At 44.5% G+C, this 21,859-nt stretch overlaps 1 protein-coding gene across 4 annotated transcripts in view; it reads right to left on the reverse strand.

The window, feature by feature from the left end:
• ACSL1 (acyl-CoA synthetase long chain family member 1) overlaps positions 1 to 18,975 on the reverse strand; it is a gene marked incomplete at both ends in the record, with an annotated part of 38,114 nt that extends 19,139 nt beyond the window's left edge. For 2 of the 4 annotated variants that reach the window (XM_084231973.1, XM_084231972.1), the window contains 4 exons: positions 464 to 565; positions 4,125 to 4,189; positions 8,268 to 8,382; positions 18,781 to 18,975. In XM_084231973.1, coding sequence (XP_084088099.1) covers positions 464 to 565; positions 4,125 to 4,189; positions 8,268 to 8,382; positions 18,781 to 18,975 — 477 coding nt within the window. Of the gene's footprint in view, positions 1 to 463; positions 566 to 4,124; positions 4,190 to 8,267; positions 8,500 to 18,780 lie in introns of those variants that run through there. The other 2 variants (XM_084231974.1, XM_084231975.1) reach the window with 2 other exon arrangements.
• Between the last annotated feature and the right edge of the window lie 2,884 nt (positions 18,976 to 21,859).

A 21,859-nucleotide genomic window follows, 5' to 3' on the forward strand; every position in this document is an offset into this window, starting at 1 on the left:
ATTCCACTCAGGTGCCACCTCCAAGAAGTCCTCCTTGATTGAGCTCCCATAATCCTTTTGCCCTGTGTTTACACTAATTATGTGACAGAGAAAGCTTATAAGTCTGCCTTCCCTCATGAGGCACCTCATGAAGAGGACTCAAGTCTCTGCTGTGATTTTGCATCTCACAGTCTAGCACATAGTAGGTGCTCAATGAATACTTGTACTAACTCAAAAATATCCAAAGGAGCCTACCCCTTGAAGTGAGGAATATATGTCCTAGCTATAGATTCATTATGAAATTCCTTTAAAACAATAATGTTGGATGTGTTTCATCTGAGTGGATTTCACTTATATTTATTTGATTATGTTAATGATAAGACACATGGTGAACATCTGGTCTTAAGCAGAAATATGTGTGAACTTCAGTCAGCTCTTATCTGAGGACTCTCAGAACTGTGCGCAGTCAGTGCTCAGTTAGTACCTCAGGTCTGTTTTGAGCAAAGATGCCGATGAACTGATCTGGGGCAGTCTTGAAGCCCTTCTGGATTAGCGCGGATCCTATACATTGGGACAATTCTTCCACCTGAGATGGGGAGGAAAAATCAGAAACAGCGTCAGGCCCCACCCAAGAAGCAGGCTTGCTGTGACAGCTGAGGCGGGCGATTCAGCCAGCAGGCAGCGCTGCACAGAGGTGAACGAGAATGAGTTGTTCACCCCTCTTAGACATTCTGGTGAAATACAGGGTTTTTGCACCAGAACTCACAATTAAGAGACGAGATCACAGGGTTCTGTTTGCAGGGCAAATGAGTCCCTCCAACTGCTGGGGGTACAGATGATTACATGTCAGGGGTTCCTTATATATGTCTACTTTACACTTCAGTTTTATAAAGTTATGACAGTAATACAGGAACAGAGAGTTTTAAAAAATATTTTTAAAGAGCAGCAAAGCAGTCCAAACTTGTCATTTGGTATAAACAGAGAAACAAAGTTTTGGGGAGAGTTTTAATAAAATAAGAAGCACTTATCGTTAGGATCTACAATTCCAATCATGAAGATATATTCTTAGGAAATAATTCAGTCTTAAAAGGAGGTTTTAAAAAACTTTATGTAGGCAGGGTATTTCGATAAATCCACCTTTTCTGTTCTCAAAAAAACAGGGAAAAAACTTTATGTAAAAAAAGGATTTATATTTCAAAATTATCTGAAGTCACAAAAAGGGGGGAAAAGATCAGTGGCTGGTCGGTTAAGTAAATGATGGAAAATCTGAGAAAGTGCTACATAGCTAATAAATATACAATTATGAGAACCATCAAATTTAGCAGATTATCTGCCACAAGGTTAAATAAAACAAACACAAAAATAAGTACAAAAACACACTATTACTGCAACTAAGGAAAAGTACATAGGTTCATAAAAATTAGGCAGGACTTACACTGCCCCCACCCCACGCTCTCTCCATTCCTTTCCCCTAATTATAGCTAAAAAGAAATTTTTTTATCTTAAAATGTGGAATACTTTGCTTTACTCTCAGTTGATGAACTCGCAAGAGCACCTTTAATTCACACCCAAGCCCGAAGGAAAGAGAACCACACCTACTGCTGCCCCAGAACCCTGTTGGCTCCAGCTCCTAGCACCATACCTTGGCTAGCCTATGGGGGTCAGAGCTGACACTGGTGAGGTGACAGCAAGGAGAGCATTAGCATGCTCGCCACTTGCGTACCCCACAGAAGGTTTCACAGCTTGCGTTCTCTCTCTCTCTCTCTCTCTCTCAAGGGAGGAGAACCTGTAAACAGTCTGCCAGGGTTTGCAGAGCTTCCTTTATACCTCTAGAAAGAGGAGCCGCACCTTTCTACAAAGCCACTCAAAGGGATTCCTAGCTCCCAAAAGGTCAGACTCACGGGCTAATGAATATTAAGATTTAAATGTACAAATCCAGAGTTGGCTTAAGTCCAGCTGTGTATGTCCCCCAGCCTCTGACTGAAATGTAGAGCTCAAAGATCAATCACTTGAGTAGTTTTTAATCTGCTTTGAAAAATCCACTCAGGAATGGATGTCTTCTGTCTTCCAGCCAAAGGAGACACCTATTACAGGAATATGTCCTGATGTGTTACTGTAACAGCATGTGGCAGGAATGCATGAGAGCTAATCCAGACAGCACTTGGGGCCTAATCACCATCCTGCCAGGTTCTATGCCCAAGACACATGAAGTGCTTTTACACCACTTGTAACAATAAGGGGTCTTGGAAACTACTGTTTGGAAGGGAAACTAGCAGGCTCTGAGAAGGCAAAGTAAAAACAACGAAATCCCTCTGGTCACCTGCGTGACAGCTCATTGCTCCTACAAGCAAGGTATGAAAAGCTGTTGTGCATCTTTGTTCTTTCTCCAGATACACAGCCAAGCAAGGCCTTTTGCATTTTGTTGATCTGCAGGTGAGGGGAGAGAAGGACACATGTGTTCCTTATTCCTGAGGGTGACACTGTGCTTGCTAACGACAGGCCCCTTCACATGCACAGCCCTGAACACACCAACTACTAAAGGCGCCTTTCCTACAAAACATGGAAGAAGGAAGTTCGTTTGTAGTCATGAATGCACGGGTTACCTGGCCCGAGAGCAGCGAGCTATTTCCTGGACAGCTGCACTGGAAACAAAAGGCGGCAAAGCTCACACTTCCAGCTGTTCCTGCAAGTCCTCAGGGTGCTAGTTGGACGGAGGAGAAGCAGGGCCATCTACAATGTTTGCTTTTTTCCTTCTTCCTCAGGTGTAGTCCCCATAGAATTTCCTTTACCAATTCACCTCGCACCATCACCACAGTCTCCTATGCTCCTCCCTCCCTCCTCCAGATCCCTCTCCCTTCCCCTCCCCTGCAGGATGTCTCTGGTTTATTGCAACACTATTTATAATAGGTAAAACCTGGAAACAACCCAACAGCCCCAAAATAGATGGCTGGACCAGGAAGATGTGGCATATATATGCAACAGAATACTATTCAGCCATCAAAAAGATAAATGAATGCCACTCGCAGCAACATGGATGGAGCTAGAAGGAACTACGCTCAGTGAAATAAGTCAGAAGGAAAAAGAAAAATATCAGATGGTTTCACTTACAGGAGGGCCATCTAGACTTACGTGATGGTAACACTGAAAAAGAAAAGCAACGTCTCTCTGCCCTGCTACCTGCCATTCACAAACTGCTCTCTAAACAAGTGAAGCCATGGATCAGCTGAGCTGGCACTACAGGGTGAGAGAGTGAAAAATACCCCTTCTCCCAGCTTCCTTTGCATTTGTAAGTGACACAGGTATCTTCCAGGACTTCTGTGCTGCCCTGAGGTTAAATGTCACACCAGTCCCAAGTTGGCCAGGATCTGTGTGATAACAGAGGGCACGGCCTCACCTCTGGTCCTGGTTCTGCTGCTAACCAGCTGTGACCCTGGGCAAGTCCCAATCCTTCCTGGGGCATGTTTTCCTCATCTATAAAATGAGAGGGTTACTCTGTATTGGGGTCTCTACATTTTTCTAGTACCCCTCAAGGCAGAGGGGTCTAGGAGAAGGGTCTTCTGTTTCACACACATTTCTAGAATTTTTTCTTAAAAATTATACTGCTCAAAAAAGATTTTTTTAGGTAAGCATAATATGATAGCAACTATATGACACTGTGGAAAAGGCACAACTACAGAGACAATAAAACGATCAGTGGATGCCAGGGTTGGGAGGGGCGGGAGGAGGTGGGAGGGTAAGGTGGAGCACGTGGGACTGTCAGATACTGCAATGGAGAATAAGTAACACGGCATGTGCCAAAAGACACAGGACTGCACAACATGTTGTGAACCCTAATGTAAACCATGGACTTTAGTTAATCATAAGGTATCAATATTCATCCAAAAATTATACTCTACTCCACAATGTGTCCACATTCTAAAATAAAGTGCTTTGTGCCATCAGTTAAATTGTTTAACTTATTTTCCCCAAATCTGTATGTGAATCATCTCCATTTGGAAGCAGCATGTTAATCCTAGAATTCTGAACTGGTCCAACATACACACTCTGTAGAAACCTTCCCACTGTAATACTCAATGGCTCCACACATGAAAACTTGTCTTGCACCACCTGCCTGCCTGAGTAGTGCCCAAGAGCAGAAAACCCACCTGCTTGTATGAAAGCCATTCATAGGGTTTGTCTGGTTTCCGAGAGCCTAAACAAGGGCCGTTATCTAAAAAAGAAAAAAGAAAAAAGGAGGACTTAAACATGCATAAACATTCCTAGATTCTAATTTGTATCCCAATTCAATCCACAACGTGACAGGCAGGTTCTTGCTGGTTCTCAAATTAAAACACAATGGGTTCAGATAGGAAATGGTTCTCTGGGGGTTTTGATCTGAATCTTTATTTGCCTGTTTATTTCTGTTTTGCTTTTTTCAGTGAGGCAGCAGAAGAGGGTAAGGAGTAGGGAAAAGACAAACACAATTCAGAGTTTATTGGGGATTCCTCTTCAACACACAAGGAGCCAGCGGCTGCGGACTTCAGCATTTCCAAAGAAATGGAGCACCTTCTAACTCAAAATACGAAAAGGAAACTAGAAATTGTAAGTGCCCAAATTCTGATGACCCAAGTGTATCAAGAATCCCCCAGAATTCTAATTTCACAGGTGAGTTCTTGATTGCAGAGAAACAAACACCAAGAAAAGTAGTAAGATGAGGGGAGGACAGAGGGCATTTATGAAAGCTAAATTCAAGAAACAGCAGGACGCCAGTTTAGGTCCCCAAAAAGCAGAAAGGCAGAAAACCCATTATTAATTATCTACACTAAAGATTAGCACAATAATAAATATAATGCCCAATCATTTATACTTAGAATTATACAAGTTTCTTGGTACAGATGAATCCCAAGCTGACCTTATGCTCAATCAGTATCTCTGAGCACCTATCGGGGCTGGGCTGGTGCAGGAGGGAAAAGCTATGATCAGCTAAAAAAGAAAAAATGAAAAAGCTGCCACAGTTGACCCCCGATACAAGAATGTGTCCAAACCATGAACTCCCTTGGCAGCTGTGTGACAGGCCTGCACAGCAGCTTCTGAGGACAACAGACCTTGGGTGTTTCATCAGCTCCCACCTGACTGGGGCATCTGCATTTCTGTTTTGAGACCCTAATACATCTGGGCTGACCATTCTTGATCTGAGTGTTAGAGGAGGTGTTCAGATTAGGTTTGGGAACCTGGAAGAAGTGGAGGGAAGGGAAAAAATGGCCGTATCTGGGCCCCCCAACTTCACAGAGTCACTCTCCAGACACAGGAAGTGTGATGGGTGTGTAGATTCAAGAGTCAGTCATGGGCGGAGGGGTGCACAAGCCGGACAAAGACCCTCCTTCCCACTGATTCTTGATGCCCTCTAAAGCAGTTCTGACAAAAACAGAAGGAAGCACCAGGAGGGCTGATTCTGACCCTCTTCATTCTCAGGGACTGAAGTAAAAGGATGGAACATGACAAATTCCTTTAAATGGAAAAAAATACATTAGCCATATGAAGTCACGCCATATATTTTATTCTTTAAGAACAGGAATTGGCAAAGTACAGCCAGGGGCCAAGTCAGCCCTGTCATCTGTTGTCATAAATGCAGTTTTATTGGAACACAGCCACATGGGCTCATTTACATATTATCTGAGACCACAGCCAAACAGTTGCAACAGAGACCATATGGCCCTAAAGTCTAAAATATTTACTATCTGGCCCTTTACAGAAAAGTACAGCCTCCAGCTCTCTAATGGTGGAAGTTAACTCCCAGGCTCACTGGGGAACTTAAAAAATTACATTATACCATGGCCCTGCTAACAAAAATTTTGGATACAATTGAACAGGCAAGGAGACTGGGCTTTAGTAATTTTTAAAAGCTCCCCAGGTGACACTAAAGGGCAGCTAGGAATGAGAACCATGTAAAAGACGGAACAATCTTTATAAATGACCGTTTTGTTTTTTAATAATAGGTTTGAAAATTAGGCTGACTTTTCCCGCTTCCAATAAACTCCTATTATACCTTTCCTGGATGCTGGTGTTTGCTCTCCTATAAAAGCCTAATCTAATGGCACACCAGAACTGGTAAATCTTAGGATAAGAAGCTCCTCCAGAAAGAAAGAAAAGAAAAAAGTGGCCAGCAAAGCAACTCCTGCCGGTCAATACATGCCAAGAAGACGGAATTCATTTTTCTTCACTTCTGAAACACTCAAATAAGAACTTCCTTTCGCAAGCAGAGTGATTCCTCCCAAAACTTACATGACTTAGCTCATCATCAGGAGAGAGTAAGAATTATAATGTGAGTCACCATTCTCCTAGATGAACCTCATCTTCTGCCAGCAACAGAAAAAAATGTACATACATTTATACATATGCATGCTTGTGGCAGTGGTAAAGAAGATACCTATCCACATACACACGTACGTTATATATAAATACAATATTTTCATGTGGCCATATGTTTAGTTGTTCTACCTTATGGATATTTACCTTCACAGACCAACCCTGTCCCTGACACTGATTCTGAAGAAATTCATAAATTAAAACTTATATTAGTGAATTTGCTTTCCCTTTAAAGTAAGGCTTAATGACTCTATTACAGGAATATGGCGGCACACACACTGAGGTGAGCAATCTGATTGGCCCATCTCAAGTAAAAGCCAATGAGCACTTCCTGAGCACTCAGTAATGCAACATGTGGCTGGGACGGAGAGAGCACACAGCCCCGGCCCGTAAGGAGATTACAGTCTAGTGAGCCTGGGCACAAACAAAGCTAGTCCAAAAGATTTAAATAAGACACCTACTGTGTCAGGGCACAGAAGAGGGAGGACTTCCAGGTGCCCTGCTCCACGGGCCAGGCTAGTGAGGGGGAATGCCAGATAAATGCCTCTGTTCCCTGTGGGGCTCTGAGAGAACAGGTCCAAGGGGCTCAGGAAGGGGGCAGTGCCCCATACAGAGGTAGGGGATGAAAATGATGGGCCAGAAAGACTGGAAAAGGTGAAATGCAATGAGCTTTGTAAGATCAGTCATACCATACCAAGCACCTGGATGGGAAGGGGAGAAAAGAAGAGGATTTGAGCCTCCCTGGTGGCGCAGGCAGTTGAGCACAGCGCTGTGAAGCTGTCCGCACCCTCTGCAATGCCAGTTCGATCCCCGCCGGCCATGGAGCAACCCACGTGGCGTGGCAGACCTCTCCTGTGGCGCCCACTGCTCCCCTCAGCAGTGTATTTCATCGGTCTGCTGTTCTGTTCCCTGCTTTGTCTCTGGTGAATCCTCTCACCCTCCCACACATCTGGCCTGTACCCCGGTTCTTGTATAAATAAAATAAAATTTAAAAAAAAAGAAAAGAGGATTTATGATCAGGAAAAAAGTGCATGAAGATGTGGGGTTATGAGTGCTGAGGGAGCTGTGGCTTGGCAAGAAGAGCAGTGGGGGGCCTCCCCGGTGGCGCAGCGGTTGAGTGCTGGGTTGCGAAGCTGCCCGCAGCCTCTGCAGTGCCGGTTCGATCCCCAGCCACCGGGCGAGGGTCCCACATGTCTCGCAGACCTCTCCTGCCGCCCGCTGCTCCCCTCAGCAGTGTACTTCGGTCCTTCTGCCTGCTCTGCTCCCCGCTCTGGCTCTGGTGAATTCTCTCACCCTCCCGCGCTTCTGACTGTACCCAGTGCTTGTATAAATAAATAAATAAATAAATAAATAAATAAATAAATAAATAAATAAATAAAAAGACAATCATCCAGATATGGTCAAAAAAAAAAAAAAAAAGAAGAAGAAGAAAAGCAGTGGGACCTGAGGGGAGCTGGGTGGAGGCCTGGACGGGAGAGGCGGAAAAGAAGGCGGGTCTCACAAGCCACTGTTAGTAATTAAAGATAACCCCAAAAGCGCACATTGCCAAAGTGTCTCTGATGGCACACCGTCTCCTGGGAGTGTCAGTGCTGATTTCTCAAAATGTGAGTGTCATGGTCAAGTGAGTTTGAAAAACGTTGGGCTCAATTAAAAGGTCCCTCAAATGCAGGAAATGACAGGCTCCAAAACGGCTCATGTAAATGCGACTCCATAAAACACAGGACATACTGGAGATATGTTTGACCCCAGAAGCCCTCAGCCACATAACCATGAAGAGAGGCCAGTGGGCTTTGGACTCACTTGAGAGAAGTTACGGGAAGAGACAGGAGACTTGAACAATACTAAGTAGGTAAAAGATTGGCGCAAATAGGCCTTCCTAAAGACTGCTCTTTCTGAGTAAAAGTCATTAAGTATTAATCACACTAATTCAGTGAAATGCTTACTTGACACCAGTATACCCCTCTGGAAACCTTCATACAATGTTCGGACATCATCGTAGTAATACTCAAAGGTCTCGTCACTGGTGAGAATTGCTGACCTCCGCGCACCTCCACTACCCTGTGGAAAAAAGAGAGACGGACACATTAGACGAAAGTAATAAAACACAAGGCCTGTGGGGGCCCTGGGGAGCAGCTGCTCTGTGAGTGTTTGTTGAAGGAATTGCTGTACAGGGGTGGCTGGTGTGCAATTATGCATCACTCACTTGGGAACAAGGGCAGCTTCAGAGAAACAAGGCTACGACCAAAGGCAGCTGGAGGATCCCTGGGGAAAGGGAACACTTGAGGAGAAAAGAAATGAGGTTCACAGACCTATAAGCACAGGTCCTGCCAGACAGGCCAGATTGAGCAGGAGGGACAGGGCCCTGTCCCGACCACATACACATGGCGGCTCTCACATGGTGGCAGAGCAGCACAGGGGGAGCGTCTTGTGTCCACTCCTGTGCAAACAGCATGCCATTTGGTTTGACTTCCATGCTATTCTCTCTATTCTTTTTGAAATTATCTCCACTGCTTTATCTCTTTGCCAACTGCAGTGGAATCGAGCTGTTACGTCAGCTTCCCATACAGCATCTAATCCTTACAATTATTGGCTACAAAATGTGTGGATGTCATAGACACACCCTCACAAGTGCAGTTTGCAGCACTTAGAGGGATGTGGAATCACAAGGCACCCGGCAGCCTTCACCTGGGGCTCAGGGAGCACAGCTGCTATGTGAAGGTGCTTTCCTGTCAGGAAGATGACTCAGTGCCCAGCTTCCCGGGGCCACAGACGTCTCCTTAGAGGTTCTTGTCTCAACCTGTGAGCTTCCAGGGCTGCAGAGATACTGCAAGGGGTCCAGGGGGTTCTTCACATTTGCAAAGGAAAGTGTTCCCCTTTCTTGGGGGAAATTAAACAATGATACAAGGGCTTTTGGTGCCACAAGAAAGGCCTGTCCACAGGTGGGAGACAGCATTTGTGGCTTGAAGTTTTGAGGGAGAAAACAGGAAAGCTTCTGTGGAGAAGGGGCGAAGGGCTGGGTCTGAGAGAGTGGAGGACAGCGTGGGCAGCAAAGCTGCCGGGGGAATGTGTTCCAGCGGATTCCTTTGGTAAGATGGGACTGCCAGGTAAGTTTCGATGGAGTCTTTTTCTTGTGTTTCAATGCTTAATTAGGATTCCTCACTCCACCTGCCACAGGCTCTTTCCTTCCTCCCCCTACATTATCATTGCTTAGTTTAAAATGTTCAATAGTGCAGAAGTATTGTCAGGGAGTCGCGGGGGGACTGACAAGCCTCATGAACACTTTGGTGAGTTTCTAGACTTTCCCCCCCATGCTTACATATCTTTATACATGCTTTCAATAGCTACAATATGCTGGGGATATGTGTTTAACTCTTGATCTAAAACTGCTGTTTCCTGGAGTATGCGTCACTCAGTCATCTATTCTAGTCACCACACAGTCTTCTCTGTCCTGGCAGAAGCTTTCTAATACCTGAAGTCATGATTCCAAACATAACTACCAGCTAAAACAGCCTACAACTTTATAAGGCAGTTTTTTTGTGTACATTTAATGATGGGAAACCTTGTCACTTTAGACTCATGCATTGTTATTACTTGAAGTGCTGAGTCTTCTCTCTTTTCAGTAACATGGGGGAAGCCCGGGGTGTAGTTCCAAAGTAATTTTTGGAGAAACAAATTTCCTGTAAAGTAAGGATGTGTAGACTCTAACTCAGGCGCTCTGTAACATGTTCTAACTCTAACACCAGTCCTTCTCGGCCTATAATTTTACTCTAACAAATATTCAAAATGAAAACGCAAAAGCAGTTTTGTGGCTTTATAGTAAGCATCAGATTTCAAGCCAAGAAGTCACCAAAAAGACCCAGGTTCATCATGGCTCAGGGAAGAAGAGAAAGGCAAGGAGATAGAAGGAGTGAAAAAGCTGCGAAAGTAAGAGGTGTGTCTGGTGAAGAGGAAGCTCTGCCACAGTTGCTGCCTGCAGTGGCCGGACCCACTTGTCTGTCAGCACATCACAGGTGCAGGCAGCCTAGGGCGTCCTTGCAACAGTCAGGTAGGGATAATGGTGCCTCTCCATCTCTCTTTGTACTCATTCACTCTTGGTAATACTCAGGCTACCCCTGCAAAGGTGATACCCCCTCCCCAGTTTCCACTGCTGTCAATGGGGCAGGTGTAAATCCAGTGAATCCCCCGTGGAGCTTGTTCTGAAGGGGCCTGAATGTTATCTTTCCATGACCCAAGGGACTCAGGGAGCACTCACTAAGCAGAAAAACCCAAAGGAAGTCACAGTAGACAGACAGGAAGTAGGCCTGGAATCTCAGAAGCAGGGTTCACCTAGAACTAAGGGCTGAAAAAGGACTGTCTGGAGAGTAGCTGGCCCAAGTAAGGAAAGCAAATTAGCCAGTCCCATGCCAGACATGCTGAGTTGGAAACTCTGTGGGCAGGGGCGGTCGGGGTGGGAGCAGCCAGCCATCTCGGTTTCTGCAAGCCCTTCAGGGATGCTGGTGCACAGGGAAGTGGCAAAGACTGGGATAAGTCTTTAGAAAGAAGTCTATGAGTGTGAGCCCCACACAGAATAGGATGGAGTGGGGATGGTGCTCCAGAGAAATCAACTACAGTAAGTCCTAGAATAACATCATTTTAGCCAATATCATTTATTATAATGTTGATAAATTAAAAAATCACCTCCCAGAGGGGGTGTATGGACACCCCATATCCTGTCCAGGGTTGGTTCCCCCTTATACCCTGAGCTGCTGAGAACCCTGAACTGCATATGTGCGTTGGAAAATGAATGAATGGCTGAACACCAATGATTGCTAATATTTAATGTATGTGGGTCTTCATTTAGAAGGCTGGTGATTTTGTGACCATGGGGACTTAACTCTTGTATTTATCAATTAGCCTGTGGTAACACTGGTTTTGTTTGATGTCATTTCACTTAAAACTGCAGTTTCCAAGAACCTAGTGATGACATTAAGTGAGGACATCCTGTGTGTGGGCCTGGATTAGGGCCTCGGCAAGTGGGAATGAGGAGACTGGCGATGACAGAAGCACTGCAGTGCTAATGAATGGAATTAGGCAACTCATGGGGTATAGAAGAAAAGAAGGGGCTGAGTCAGAGGGCTGACCAGACAGAGCTTCCGTTTTATCAAAAAGAGAAGAAAGAGGAGACTCGAGAAAGACATTAAGCCTCTCACTGGCTATGTGGTGACCATGTCCCTCCAAGAAACGACGTTCATCTTTCTCAATTTCTGTTGTGAGAATCACCACTCTAGAGTATAATGTTATAACAAGTTTTGGCAAGGTAATTCTTGGGTCAGATTAATTTTTGGTGCTATATAATCTTCAGGACTTTGAGAAGCATGGAGGTAAAACAACCAAGTGAAAGATGTTAATTATATCCCAAAGAAAGCCATCATCTTGACAAAGTGACCCGAGGACAAGATGTTTGTTATTATTATAATTAGCAATTAGAATAATTAGCAAAAATTTGAAGATGAAATAGTGAATGAGTTCTATGCCAAAAAGGCACACTAATTTAAGGCATAGGTAAAACTGGGTAAGAGGTCACATTGCACTTATTTGGAAGTCACACTCACTCCATAAATTTAAGGAATGAAGTTATGGGGGCAGGGCACTAAGCAACAAAATTTGTTCTTGGAAATCTGCTGCTTCATGAAATGATCACAAGTTCCCCTAAAGAACCATCATTTCTGATGCGCATACATGATATCATTATTCTGTCAATACTGGGTGTTAGCAACCTCAGTTATCCCTCTGAAGCCTGGTAAGGATTTCGTGCTGAAGCCTGCTAAGGATTTCATGTAACCACTGGAGCTCAAGATGCCTATAGGTGATACAAAATCGAGCCATTTCACAAGGAGAGGATTTAGTAAGTGGGTTAGTCAAGTAGATGTGGCTAATTCTAGCAACACCAATTTCAATGAAAAAGTACATAAATTTGGCCTGCTGACATAACCTACGATTGGGGGCGGAGGTGGGAGCTTCTGCTGTGCTCAAGAAACAGGTAGTGCGAAGCTGGCACCTCCCCATCACTGTGCAAGAAATCAGTCATTAAGGTTATGAGTCAGGAAGGGCGATGGGCATTTTTATCTCTTTGGTTAGAGACTTCTTTAATGTGGTTAGTTTTCTTGGTCTAAAAAAAATAAAGGATTGTGAGTCAAACACATTACAGTCAAATCAGTGGTCACAAATATATTCTGCAAGAATATATTTAAGGTTTCTCTTGAAGTCATTCTCCCTATGAGGGCTGAATTAGGAAATAAAAGTTCGAGCTCCCTTTGGGAGCAGTGAGGGCAGGACAAGGGTCAACATGTGCCTCATCAGTGATTCCCAAGACTAGACCTCTTGGCCGTATTTGCCAAAAAGGAACATGTGAAGGTGAGAAACAGTTTGTGCCACCCCTGTATTAACTTATATGCAAAAGCAAATGACGTCTTTGAGGATTTCTCTAGGGGATACAGAGGTCAAAGCTTTATCAATGGTGGATCATTCGGCCCAATGTATAAAATGGGTATCTCTGACCATAACAGTCAAACACCCACTGTGTTACTATCGCTTATTGCCTCCAAGGAGAGGAATGGGGGAGTGGAGGGGTGGCAGGAAGAGGGAGGGAGACAAGAGTGAAAGGGAGGAGAAGCAAGTAACTTCTAAAAAGACTGTTGCTGGATTTTGATGTTAAATCCATCTGTAGGGACGAAAACAGCACATGGAACCACAGTCCTGGGGGTTAAACATGACGTGACTTTTTGTTTATTCTAGTACCTTCCGTGTAAAATATACTCCTCTGAGCATTTACATATTACATGCATCTTATCCTGCCCAGATCACCTCATTTGCTTTTTTTAATAAACAGGCACAGAACTACTTCCCCATCCAGTGACCTCATGAGAGCCCCCTAAGGTCATCCATTCTCCTCTCAGCTACACTAGACCTTGGAGATGTCAAACGAGGACCTTTGAAGGTCAGCCAATAGGTGACCTTCCCAATTACAGTTGCTGAATGATAATGAACAGACCCTCCCATTAAGTTGAACTATAAATGTCACAGGGTGACTGTGAATGTGGGTTCACTGCTCCTGCTCACAGTTTAACTAGCTGTCACTAGTTAACTTCCCAAAATCCTCTACACCCGAGTGAGCAAAGGAAGGGCAGAACCGTCAGAGTAAAAATGAGCGCTGGTTTTGTCAGCTGAGGTGAGTATTTGTGAGCACCTGCTGGCGGGTGAGAACACAGGTGGAGGGGGAGATTTGCACTTCTCGATCCCACATCTAACCAGTGGGGCTGAGCTTCAACCCCAGTTCAGAGGGACATCTGGGTATGTTTAGAGATTTGCTTTGGGGCCCATCAGCAGGTTCAGACTTGCCCCCACACTGGTCTTCCTCATCTTTAGGGCGACAGGGCCAGAGCAGGTGCCAGCTGGGTTTTTTGGTTCTTCAGCACTTTCCTCTCCCCTTGTTCATTCTCCAGAGTTCAACTTCCTGAACTGCCCACTACCCCCAAGGGGAGGATTTGCTGAAGGGTTGGGAGGAGGCCAACACATTTTAATCTCACCACTGGAAACCAGCAGCCAACCACAGACGGGGAAACAGCATCCTCCCACCTCAGTGAAAGAGAGGAAAGTTGAGTCACCACACCCAAATGCCCACAAACACACAGATCCAGCAAACCCGACTGCTACAGCATCTCTACACTTAGGAAATGTCAGGCATCTGCTTCACTTTGGACTAGTCTGAAGGGACCCAGTCTCTGCACCCTACCCTTTCGGGCATGAGTGTGGAGTGGGGCTTTATGTCACGAGAGGAGAAAGGCCTCTGGGGGTCATTTTTCATTCGGTACAGGTTGACCCTGTTTGAGGGAGGCTATTTTTAAACTTAAATAAATAGTCCAGCACATATTTCTGTCATCTATATGTACACATGTTCCCTGCCTAATGAAGCCTGTGAAAAGTGGCATCATTTCTACAAAATCAAACTGTGTATTCAGACCTGCTTTACTGCTTTCCTATAGGGCAAACATGGGTGTTTACGTCCTGATTAAAGTGAAATTGAAAATAAAATGTTTTTTCTTTTTTAAAAAAATAGATTTTATTTATTTATTGTTGTATATAACTGGGGTGTGGACTAGAGGTGTGGGGGGGAGGGGGGAGAGGATTCACCAGAGAAAGAGTGGGGAGCAGAACAGGATGATTTACTGAAATACACTGCTGAGGGGAGCAGTGGGTGAGACAAGAGAGGTCTGCTGGGCCATATATGGGTTAGCTCCCTGGCCGGGGATCGAACTCAGGCTGTACTGGTGATAGCACTGAGACTTAACCCCTAGGCCACCAGGGAGGCCCTCTAAAATGTTTTTTTTTTTTTTTCCCCTAAAGCAATCACTTTTCATTCTTGGAATTTCTCAAGGCAGTCACTTAATACTTCTGTGACTTGGTCATGGCACAAAGGTCAGAAACTCTGCTTTCGGTCCCAGGGAGAGCCAGCCCTCACCTGGCAAAGCATCTTACTCAGGGGTCACTGCTCCTGTCACCTGCGCTGACACTGCTACCACCTCATTCAAGTCACTAGTCACTTCAAGTCAGCAGACATGTGTAACCACAGAGAGAACTCAAGTAAGTTTAATGTGATGTGAGTTTAGCAACAAAAATTAAGTTCACAAGGGTTTTCAAGGCTTGTTACCAGGAAGCCCTTTAAGTTTTAGGAAAGGTGCTGAAGCTACCTAAAGGAATGAAGATGCTCCTTTTCACACACTGCTAGAATAACATTTCTAAACAAAAACATCCTCTCCAAGTCCGTCTGCTCCTCCCACCCCGACCTCCCCAACTGCTAGGACTGCTTACTGAAAATGCCCTCAAATGCCGTCACACTTTTCAGGAAAGCAAGTGACATGGCAGCAAAGTTGCTAGGGGCAGGGTTGCCAACCTTTGTCCACATCTTTATTTGACCATACACACAATTATTCTGCAATCAGAAACAAGAGTGGCCAGGCAGTGGGGAACAGTGGCCGAGGACCCACAAGTACACATGATAAGTAAATGAAAGATAACGCCTAAAAACAGCCAAAATTCACACAAGGATTACAGACAGCAATGAGGTCCGAGTATCCAAGCAAGAGATTCTTCCTTAGTCTCACATGGACTGTTCTGATGTTTCCCAGGGTTATATTCATATGTATGTTTATTGCTGTGTTTATAAATGCTGGCAGAAACAACCAGACTCCTAATATTTCTCCCCTCCCCTTAGTGTTCACCGGCTACCGCACCTGTTCAAATGCGCACTCTTACAGGTGGTCCTGCCATTCTCCCTACTGACCCAGCAGGACAAGTCGGTGCTGTGACCTGCTCTTCTTGGACAACTCCCACAGCTCTGCGCTAGCACCTTCCTCGTCTTACCTTTCCTTTTTCCTTCTCCTATTCTATCACTACCTCCAAATCCATTTGCCCACATGTCCATTTCAAAAAAGCTTGCTCCTGGGTTTAGAGGCCATAGCCACCAACTCTCCCAGTTTTTCGAGAAGATACAATCTTTCCTTGTTATTCATGTCTGTGTTTATCACCCCTGCCAAAGAACCTGGCTTATATTACTACTTTCAACAACTGTAATGAAGATAGCATAGCAGAGTTCTAGATCTTCCATTAATCGTATGATATAACTTCACCTCTTTGGACTCAGTTTTCTTGTGTATAAAATGTGAAGGTTAAAAGAGAAGACCTTCCAGGGAGAAGAAAATGAACTTTTATGGAACATTCACTATGGCCAACCAGACACCCCGCATGCATATATCTACACAGTCCTCTTAACAACACAGAGGGAGGCCGTACTGTCTCTTCTGTTTTCCAGGTCAGGAAGCTGAACGTCAGGAAAGTCTGCTGAACTTGCCCAAAGCTGCCTGGTCTAAGCAGAGAAGTCAGCCCAGCCTCTGGCATGTCTCTTGGCCTCTGTGGTCCCTCTCGGTGCCAGCATGCTTTACTTTTTCCCTTCACTGCACCTACCAAGGTCTGGGCCCCGCCCAAATCCAAAGGGTCTCAAGTCACACCAGTGAAGGTCACCTTCTCCAGGGGGACATGGGATCTTAACCTCAGAGGAAAGAAAAGGCAAGCTAAAATCAGACACCCTGCTACTCATTCATTGAAAGACATCACACACACACACACACACACACACACACACACACACACACACACACACTCACATGCGCCCCATCCACTTCTCAAAGTTATGGGGCAACAGCAGAAAGACCTGTTTCAGGCTGGGAGCAGGAACTGCAGACAAGGGAACATAGCTCTCTAAATAGGGTCTTGCTCAAACCAGGCTTTTTAAATGTAAGAAAGACCTTTCGGCTTCTATCCCCAACTTCAGCATCCCTGTCCCACCCCATCGCTTATGCCTTGATGGCCTTTTCAGCCATAGGTCTTTACCTCCCTGATTTTAGAAGCTGTAACTTATAAAGAACCTTGATGCTTCGGTTTTTGTTTTTGTTTTTGTTTTAAAGAGAGTAGCTGGGAAGTTGCTGTGTGGGTAGTGATGTAGCCGAACCCCAAGTGCAGACTACTCTCATTTTAACATCCACGTACAGCTGTGGGATGAAGGGGGTGAGTGTGTATATAAAATGGGAGGGAATATGGTGGGGGATGGACAAAGAGCGCTTGCTTGTTTTCAAAGTAGGGAAAAAGCAACATCATTTTATTCTGGCGACCAGACCCTACAACAGTGCAAGATATACAGGGTCTTGATTAAATCTTAATGAATTAAGTTCCTCTTTCTATACAAGCTCACATGATGATGCTAGCTATATAAAAGCATCTATAAGTACTAAGCATCATAACTACAAAGTTAATCTTAAATTCAATAGTTTAGGTTCTTTTTTAGAATTGCAAAGCAAATTAAGTGTCTATTCCTCAGACCGACAAATTCTCAAAAATCAGAGCTCTATCTATTTTGACAAGCAAAGAGAAAAATCAGCAAACTCATTCACCAGGCAGTGAAATTACAAATTTTAGTTTTCCTTTTGCTTATCTGTAATTTTAAATTGTTCTACAAAGAAATTTTATGATTTTTTAAATAAGGTTCAATGACTTTATGCTAAATTGGAACTTCAAAATCTCACTGTAAGTACTTCTACAATTTCTTATACAATGAGAATCAGGCTTTTTAAATGTACAGTCACTGCTAAGATATAAATATCTTAAATCTGCGCTTGCCAAGTCCCCTGTTCAGAGCAATGGAAACTGCTAACATGAGCTATCAGGCCCTCTGGCAGAAGAGAAGCAAAGCACAACACCTCAAATGTATAAAAAATTAAACTACTCATTATTGGCATGTGATTAGCTGAGGGAAAATACTGTCATTACCTTCTAATATAAAGCCAACTTTCCTTAGCAGTAGTTCTATTTTCACATTTTGACATGAATTTGACTGACATATCTTTTTATATTTTAAGAGTTTCATGTTAGTGGAACCAAGCACTACGACCCTCTACATAGCATGCAGAGACGGGCCCACTCTCCTCCCTGCGACCATCAGTCTGAGAAGGGAAAGGCCTTTAACCTCTGCATCTAAAAGCAGTAAATAAAGTGATTCTCTCACCACATTCTTTTATATATGTTGAAATGCTGAAAATTAATTCTTGCTTTGTAGGGGCAAACAGAAGCTACAAAGCCTAGAGTAGGTGATGACATCAAATACCAGGAGAATTGGGCTTCTTCATATTTCAACTTTGAAAAGGTTTTTCAGAGACCCTGACAAGAGATTCAGAAGGAAAAGGAGGCAGGGGCACTGAAAAGGCATCTCTTGAAAGGGGTCTTTGAATTTCCCAAGATGAAGCCCTACTTAGGGAATATACGCTGTGGCTTAATTTTCATGACAGCATGACCTTTAGTAAGCCCAAGTGATAGACAACAGTGGCGTGCAACAGCTTAGCCTCAGGTGCCTCTTGAATGTCGCTATTTCTTCGTGTCCTATGCTGAGATCTGCAGCCAAGTTCCTAGTCTAGCTTTATCCTATTTGAACTCCCAGAGTACCCTTCAACAGCTAGGGGATGTCTTCTAATATCAGATGTACCACAAGTAGAAATCTTCTTTCTGTAACATTTGCTTGACACCCTCCTTTCTTCTGGAATATAAGCCCTGTGAGAGTAGAAACCAGTGCCTGTCCTTATTCCTTTGTGGAATCCTCTGGGCCTACTGCAGAGCCTAGCACAGGGCAAAAGCCCCATGTGGTTTCTGGAATAAGCCTGGGGTCCAGTAGATAGATAGCCAACCAACACCACTTCATTTGCATCTCTACTCTCTATTTTGGCCTCCACTTCCATTTATCACCATCCGACAACTGCTGTTTGCTGAGCACATTTTGGTTCAGCAAATACTTGACACTATTGTGTTCTGGGCCAATATCTCATTCAATGAGGTTTAACTCGTCAGGGGAAATGCAGGGAAAGCCCTTCCACTTACCGGCACTTCCACTGACTGCATAGAGAGGTCGCATGGTGGCTTCAAGGCTTTGGGCCTCGTGGCGTACCAGAAAGTGGTGAGTGCTGCAAACGCGCCGAATCCCATGAGTGTGTTGGTGGGAAGAGTGCGGACGTACTGTCGGAAGTCAATCAGCTCTGGCATTCGAAAATACCGAAACAATTCGTGGGCTTGCATTGTCCCCTGTTGTTGGTTCCTTAGGCTGAACTCTGTCAGAAGAGAACAACATGCTCATTTCATGAAGACAGGACCCTTCCAGAATTCCCAAAGGCCAACCCTCTGACTCAACGGCTGGCTGACCAATGAAGGCATTGAAAAATTTCACGACAGTGGAGTAGCCCAGGCTTTTTGCTGGCTATCTGGTTCTACTTGTCCAAAAACACTTTAAGAATTCATTTTACTTTTATCTCTCTGTCATCATGTGTCAAGTTCTCATTAACCACATTAAAAAGATTTTACACACAGAGAATTTTCACCATAAAATGCCCAAATACATTTGGGACATTTGGGACCTCAGCTTCCTGAAGGGCCCCCAGCCTGCTTCCACTGACAGCAACCGGGACACCTCAGTCATGAGTGTCTGAAGAGACTGCCCCCAGGGTCATGCCCTCTGCACAGGACATTGGAAGAGGGACTGCCCAGACAGGGAGGGGGCCAGCCCAAACCATGGGCCAGATTGGAAGGCAGATGGCCATCACCTGGCTTGACTATGGTCATTGACTGTAAAGAGCCCATTATGGGAGAAGAAGAACTCCTCTTCTGCAGTGGGGTGAGATGGACTCCCCTATTTACTATCTCTATGGATGAGCCTCAGGTGACCCTAAAGTGGCAGACAAAGAGGTCACCTTCTTGGTGGTTTTGGGGGTGCTTACTCTACCTGGATCCAATTCTCTGGACCAACCTACCAGTTGATCATCCTCCTCACTGATATTGACGGCCAACCTAAGGCAGACACTTTACAGCACTGCCGCCCTGTTCACTACAAGCCCACATGTTTACACACTCATTTTTGGTCTTGCCTTCCTGTCCCTTTCCTCTGTTGGACTACAATGTTCCCTCAAGATGAAAGTCCAAAAGGAAGTACAACCTCTTAAACAAAATTCCTCCAGTAGGTTCTTTTTAAGACCCTGCATTTTTAATATTTTTGTTTAGTTTCATCTCATTTATAGACCATCAAACCACATTCTCCAGTCATGCAGTATCAGTTACAGAGTGCTGAGACCCAGAGGCACATGCGGCTACAGAAATCACAGAACTGGACTGTTGAGCAGCTCATTTTAGACAGCTGGCACCAGCCGTGGTCTCTTGGAGCAACATGTAACAGCTAAAATTGACCCTGGCCTAATAGTCCAAGGGTGACCATCTCATTCCCTTATGTGCCTGGTTCCCCAAATTTCCAAGCTGACAATAATTTAGGTAGGACCTAAAATTTAAGTAGGACCTACACCCCAAAATTCAGCTCAAAGTAGCTATAGAAGCCAGACCTTTATCCCACATACAAAGATTTGCCATTGTCCTCTTGAGAGAGGGAGAAATACCAGGATATTATTACTGTGATCAAAGACTAAGCCCCCAGGCCTTGCCCAGCAAGCCAGTTTGGAGGGCTTGACGAGATAGGGGAATTGATAAGGTTGCCATGGGACCTGGGACATAAGGCTGATCACCTTGACCAGGACCTGCAGAGCCCCAGGAATGCAGAAGCAGAGTCAGGCACAGTCTATATCAAAGGTGAATGCCCAAGACAAGACATCTTAGCATATAACTGGCACAAAGTGGCACCCCAAGAAAGTATAAAAGAGAGCCTCAAGCCCTTATTTAGGTGCAGATGACATCTCGGTCTCATCCCCTGCTCCCTTGCAGGGTAGTAATTAAATCTGCCTTTTCTTTCCTCCAAAAAAATATAAATGAAAAATAAAAGGCCCAAGTAAGTTCTCGTTCACCTAATCAAATACACCAAACTTTTACTGTCACAGTTAATGGAGAGAAGAGTGAAGAGGCACGGACAAACCCAAGGCACTAAAGGCCTGTTTCCACTTCCTCAGAACAAGTTCCCTGACTGGTCAAAGCGACCAATCTAGATGTTGGGGCATCTCTTGCCTTCCCCATCCTCTTTGTACCATAAAAGCAGAGATATTAATATAGGGAAACCTAATGTTGGCTATTCTGACAAAATAATTTCTTTTATGTTCCTTAAGATACTACTGCTAAAAAACAAAGAATAAATTGGTGTACATCAGTTTTAAACCAACCATCAAATACTGAGATCAGTATTTCAGTTCAGTAGATCAAAGTTTATTTTTTTTTTTTTTAGAGGCATGCTTTTACTTATTTATTTATTTCTTTGTTTGTTTTTGTTTATACATGCACTGGGTACAGTCAGAAGCGCGGGAGGGTGAGAGAATTCACCAGAGCCAGAGCGGGGAGCAGAGCAGGCAGAAGGACCGAAGTACACTGCTGAGGGGAGCAGCGGGCGGCAGGAGAGGTCTGCGCACCATGTGGGACCCTCCTCCGGTGGCCGGGGAGCAGCCGGGGGATCGAACCGGCGCCGCAGACGCTGCGGGCAGCTTCGCAACCCAGCGCTCAACCGCTGCGCCACCGGGGAGGCCCTCAGTAGATCAAAGTTTAGAACAGTATAAAGGACTCCAGATTCCAGGCCAAAACCTGCCTCACCAGCTTATTGGCTGTATAATTTCAGATAAATTACTTCACTTTGCAATGCCTTAGTTTCCTTATCTACAAATAGATATTTTTTAAAGTACTTCACAGGTCTTTCATAAGACTAAATTATTCACATCAAGCTTAGAATTCATGAGGCAATAGACAGTGCTCAATAAATGCCAGCTATTATTACCTCTCCCAGTACTCTTATTGGTCCTATGCGCAGAACAGAAAGGTACAAAGGCAATAAAAAACAGCAATTGACCACAAGAAATTTACACATAAAATTAAGAAGCCAAATGTTGCAGAGGAAAATTAGATGCCAACCTATAATAAAATCTCAAATTGAAAGTTACAATTTATATACCTGGCCATATAAAAAAATAAGTATGCGGTACACATA

The sequence above is a fragment of the Talpa europaea genome (genome assembly GCF_964194135.1).
Source record: "Talpa europaea genome assembly, chromosome: 4".
In the NCBI taxonomy this organism is placed as follows: domain Eukaryota; kingdom Metazoa; phylum Chordata; class Mammalia; order Eulipotyphla; family Talpidae; genus Talpa; species Talpa europaea.